Raw genomic sequence first — 5,588 nt, forward strand, 5'->3', positions numbered from 1 at the left:
TAAACTGCTGACAGCTTTACATGAGAACTGCAGCGTCACTGCTGGATGAGAGCACCAGGTGCTATAACAAGTGTCACTTCTTTCTCCATACAGCAGAGGGCACTCCTGCTTTTCTAGTGATTCACTTGGTGCTGACCTTCTCAGGCTGTGGTGCAGAATGACCTCTTAACTCAGGCAATATTGTATTGCAGACAAATTTCTAATGGAATAAAATCACAAGTCGCACTACAACCATGTGTCACCTCAATTGTTTGGTAATCCAAGCTGTCTTTCTCATCTTGACATTCCGATAAAATAAATCATTTAATATTAACAGAACGCTTTTGTCTTGGCTCATGTAGTAGACTGAAAAGCACCTAAAATGAAGACAGTGTGAAATGTGACTTCCAACACAATCAATTCAATTGATGTTCAACATAAATTCATCATTTATTTCTTCAGCTTTTGATGCCTGAATAGCACCTAAAAACATGTCGCAGTGCACCAATAATTTAACCTGATGAACTGGAAAAATTCTTTGGCAAAAAGAATAAATCCAAAAAATAAAACAAAAAAACAAAGTTACAAGCAGATAAAATGCCTTTCTAAACAAGCTCCCTAAATGATGCATTTATCTACATTAAAAATAAATTCAGAACAAAGCAGTCATCACAGATCACATCTTGATGTCAGAAAGCTGAGAATTCCAGGAACATGCACTGTCACTTATTCCAGGTGTAGCTGTAGTTGTTCATGCTGATGTGTGTCAGAGCAGTCTTGCCCAGGCCAGAGGGCTGCTGCAGCTGCTGGATGGAAGCAGGATGGAGACCACAAGCAGATAGGTCCACCGAGGCTCCGATACACTGCAAACACACAGAGGCAGCTGAAGTGAGGCCACACGTTTGGTGTATGTGATACCCTCATGGGTATTTGCCCAATGTGACCAGGGAGTCTGAATGACCAAAAGTTCCAGATTAATCCTTCCATTTAAAGTACAACTGTCTTACCTGCTGCTTGACGGTGTGTATGTTCATGACGGCGGTAGGTGTGTGTGTATACAAAGTAGCTGAAAAGTCTCCTTTCTGTGCTGGCTGCAAGAGGGTTGTGATGGCGTGGAGAGACGATGGGAGGATAGGTCCTGCAGGACAGAAAGAGTACAAAGTCAAACACAGCAAATAATTATGTGTTCAGCCATTGATTCACTCACTGGAACAATCGGCATACACTGCATACTTGGGCAAATGAGAACAATAGTCCTACATATGTGTCTGTGTGTGGATATGATGTGGTTCACTAGTCAGAAAGGGTGAGCCCTGGACAGTCCTGGCTCACTAATCATTACCAGACAATTTTCTGTTCCCTTTTTTAAAGGTTTACTCAACCATTTCCTGTGAAGAGGTGCATAACAACAATTTTACAACAAACTGGAAAAGCTCAATAAGTTGACTTGGACTTAGACTGAGTTACTGTTAGACTGAGTGTGTATCCAGAGCTTGATATCTTTTTCCTCTGTGCCATTCATTACTATGAGCAGACACACTATACTCTATTTTGAATATTCAATTTTGCTACCACAGATATTCATTAGAGCACCAAATGTGCATTCATCCACCACTGAAAATAGTCCCTAAGAAATGCACTATTTCCTCTGATTATCATTTGTTAAAAACTTTGGTGTCCAGATGATTTAAGAGCTTCTTGTGCCTTTTTAAATAAATTAGGTCTTAGAGACAGTCAAAATGGTTGTAGAACACATGCATAAATGGTTTGACACAAAATGTCACAAGTCTGTTGCTATTAATTTCAACTTTGTACTTTAGCAGATAGCAGCCAAATCAATGGGGGAATTACTTTTTAAATGTGGAATAATAAGGGGAATGGGGTTAGGGTTAAAGTGTACCATTGGCCACTGATAAACCCGCATCAGTTGACCACTAGTGATTACTTTTGGAACAAGCACAACAAAGTAGTTAAAATGATCAAATACTGTAATATATGCACAATATGAAGAAACAATATGAGGTGCAAAATTTGAATTAATCAGCATTTTGTTAATATTTCTTTTTGAAATAGTCTGTGACAGTAGTACGTATACGGTCCTGGAGCTGTGTACCTGTGATCTCTAGACTGCTGATGTTCTGGTAGGCAGAACCAACCTGGCTCTTCACGTTCACACTGCGGGCCTAAAAAAAAAACACTCAAATAAAAGGTGACATAACAACAGGTGGCAGAGTACTTTATACTGTATATATGTATCTGTGTCCCCATACCTTCAGTGTGTGCATTGTAGCTCCTCTGAAAGCAACGGGAGCCAGCAGTGTTGGGGGAAGCCCGGCCTGCGACCCTGCCGCAGCCACCACACTCTTACAGTTAATGAGGAAGTTGATGAGGGTGAAAGTGTGTGACCCCTCCACACATACCACAGACTCTGGTTTGTGGTCCAGAGACATAGTGGGACCCTCCTTATGACTAGACAAGTGGTCAAGGAGCTCTGACTGCTTGTTCTTACATGACATTGGACATATGAACCTGAGCAAAGCTACAGTGTTAGACCACAGGACGCATGAACAGGACAAGAAGAGGGATACAATTGCATGGTGATGCTGTTTGGCTTCTTGACTTTATCCTGGACTCCCATCTCCTTCAGCCAGGAGAAGCTGCTGTCTTCATCATCAGAGGAGCCGTCATTTTCCTCTTCATCCCCTGCCTCACAGTCCGCACCATCTTTCAGCTCACAGCACCTACAGTGGAAAATATCAGCACAATTACATTAACCACCAGCAGCAACTAAAACTTGCATTGACTTGAGGAAACATTGAGAATGATGGAAGAAGATGCTCACTCCTCGGCTCTCTCCTCCCCTCCCTGCTGCACTATCAGGTTCTGCTGGTTCTTGCTCTTTCTTCTCTCCTCCACTAGAGGGAGACTGAACTCTATACCTGAACAGGTAAAGAAGGCCAATCAGCATCAAGTTCAACAACAGTCTAACCCCTAGCTATTGTATCGAAGTATTAAAGCGGGGATAAAACTGAGACACACCTTCAACCTTCATTGCTTCTCTGAGACCTCTGGTTGTAGGACAAATCAAGGCTGTGATGCAGCTCGAACCACTGAGGCCCACTGCCCTGAACAGCACTGTAAACTAACACAACAGAAAAGAAGAGAGAGAAACTAGAAAATTGCATTTTCTGAAGAAAATGCATATGGATGCTGAGTGCTGAAAGATCACCCTGAAAATGCTTAACATTTTGACACCTGAATGGTTTTGCTAGCTGAAAGTATGCTGAAGTAAAATTTTGCCATTCATTTGAATGGGGTAAGATTTTCAAAATAAAGCTGAATATTTTAAAAGTATGAAATTTTTAAGATTTCTGAATAGAAGCATGAATGCCCTGGGAGAGCTGAACTTTTTGATACCTGAAAGAATTGAAAAGTATGCTGAAGTTGAATTTTCCCATTCATTTGAATGGGGCAAGATTTTCAAAATAAAACTAAATATTTCAACCTGTGTGTGTGTGTGTGTGTGTGTGTGTGTGTGTGTGTGTGTGTGTGTGTGTGTGTGTGTGTGTGTGTGTGTGTGTGTGGTGGGGGGGTCGGTGTGTCACTGCACCACAGTGTGTTACTGTGCAACACTGTATTGCTTGGAGTGTATATGGGTTTTATTTTGTGTGTGCGTGTTATTCTGTTGCTGTTTGTGTGCTGCAGATTTCAGTCAAACATGGGCTTCTGACAAAAAACTATAAGTCCTATCGAATAAATCTCTTCACTATGAGTGGCAGAAGGTTTCAATGAACAGGCTGATCACCTCTATGTCAAGAAATTCCATAAAATGAAGGAGCTGTGGCGATTTACAAACGCCCTAACTTTTGCTTCAAGGAGATTTTCTGAATCATTTTTTCTATGGCCGTCTATGGCAGAGTGAGGTGGCACTCTCTCTGGAATGTGCCATGTCATTCAAAAACTGTTCATCCTATCACAATACCAAGGCCATTTTCTGATTCCTCACAATTTTCTCTATCGTTTTCATGTATAGTTTGTATGTGAAAGCTTAAGGTTGGCAGAATAAGAGCAGAAAACCAGTTGAAAAACAGAGTGCAGGTCATGTGACACACTAGCAGAGAAATTTCCAAAATCACTATAAAACATAAATTGTGAGAATTCAAAATCTGTAAAAGATATCAAAAACCTGAATACATGTTTTAATAGCTGAATAGTTGCTGAATTGTTTAAATGTTCAATGGTCTTTCTAGGTGAAACTATGCTGAACTGGTTAAGGCTGAAAGAGGAAGAGGATTTGAAGAGTTTCCCATTCATTTGAATGGGGCACAAATGTCTGAACAAACCTGAATATTTTAAAAAGTATAAAAGTTACAAATCTGAAAACACACAAATGTCGAACTCAAAAGGCTGAACACTTTGATACCAGGCCGGCTTTTCTAACTGAAAATATGATAAAGTTATTAAGATTTGAAGATGTTTCCATTCTTTTCAATGGGCAAAATGTTTACTGAAAAAAGCTAAATAGTTTAAAAAGTATGAAGTTTAGGAAAATTCTGAATAGATGTCCTGAAAAAGCTTAACATTTTCATATCTGAATGGTTTTTCTAGCTGAAAGTATGTTGAAGTAGTTAAGGGCCAAAAAAAATACAGAAGAATAATAATAACTAGCGAATTGTATTTTCTCAAGAAAATACATATGGATGCTGACTGCTGAAAGATCACCCTGAAAATGCTGAACATTTTGACAACTGAATGCTTTGATATCTGAAATTTTGCTGAAGTATATTTTTCCCATTCATTTGAATGGGCCAAGATTTTCAAAATAAAGCTTAATATTTTAAAAAGTACAAAGTTTAAAAAAACATCTGAATAGTATCATGAATTTCCTTGAAGAGCTGCACATTTTATTAGCTGAAATAGCTGAAATTATGCTGAAGTATAAATTTTCCCATTCATTTGAATGGGGCAAGATTTTCAAAATAAAGCTAAATAATTCAAAGGTATGAAGTTTAAAAAAAAGTTCTGAATGGAAGCATGAATGTCCTTGAAGAGTTGAACATTTTGATAGCTAAAATACCTGAAAGTATGAAGTAAAAATTTCCCAATTCATTTGAATGGGTTAAACTTTCAAAATAAAGCTAAATATTTCAAAAGTATAAAGTTTAGAAAACTTATGAATAGAAGCATGAATGCCCTTGAAGAGCTGAACATTTTAATAGCTGAAATAGCTGAAAGTATGTAGAAGCAAAAATTTCCCCATTCATTTGAATGGGGCAAGATTTTCAAAATAAAGCTAAATATTTTAAAAATATTAAGTTTAGAAAACTTCTGAAGAGAAGCATGAATGTCCTTGAAGACCTGAACATTTTAATAGCTGAAATAGCTGAAAGTATGCAGAAGCAAAAATTTCCCCATTCATTTGAATGGGGCAAAACTTTCAAAATAAAGCTAAATATTTTAAAAATATTAAGTTTAGAAAACTTCTGAAGAGAAGCATGAATGTCCTTGAAGACCTGAACATTTTAATAGCTGAAATAGCTGAAAGTATGCAGAAGCAAAAATTTCCCCATTCATTTGAATGGGGCAAAACTTTCAAAATAAAGCTAAAT

The 5,588-nt window shown here is 38.2% G+C and overlaps 1 protein-coding gene across 1 annotated transcript in view; it reads right to left on the minus strand.

Annotated features, from left to right (window-relative positions):
- Positions 1–439: 439 nt before the first annotated feature.
- Positions 440–5,588, minus strand: part of donson (DNA replication fork stabilization factor DONSON) — a 20,811-nt gene continuing 15,662 nt past the window's right edge. Inside the window, exons 5-11 of the mRNA XM_020587158.1 lie at positions 3,019–3,121; positions 2,822–2,918; positions 2,568–2,720; positions 2,250–2,448; positions 2,093–2,162; positions 987–1,117; positions 440–842 (exon numbers count right to left, since the gene is read on the minus strand). Coding sequence (XP_020442814.1) covers positions 702–842; positions 987–1,117; positions 2,093–2,162; positions 2,250–2,448; positions 2,568–2,720; positions 2,822–2,918; positions 3,019–3,121 — 894 coding nt within the window. The 3' untranslated portion in view covers positions 440–701. The remainder of the gene's footprint in view (positions 843–986; positions 1,118–2,092; positions 2,163–2,249; positions 2,449–2,567; positions 2,721–2,821; positions 2,919–3,018; positions 3,122–5,588) is intronic.

The sequence above is a fragment of the Monopterus albus genome, unplaced genomic scaffold (genome assembly GCF_001952655.1).
Source record: "Monopterus albus unplaced genomic scaffold, M_albus_1.0 scaffold441.1, whole genome shotgun sequence".
NCBI lineage: Eukaryota > Metazoa > Chordata > Actinopteri > Synbranchiformes > Synbranchidae > Monopterus > Monopterus albus.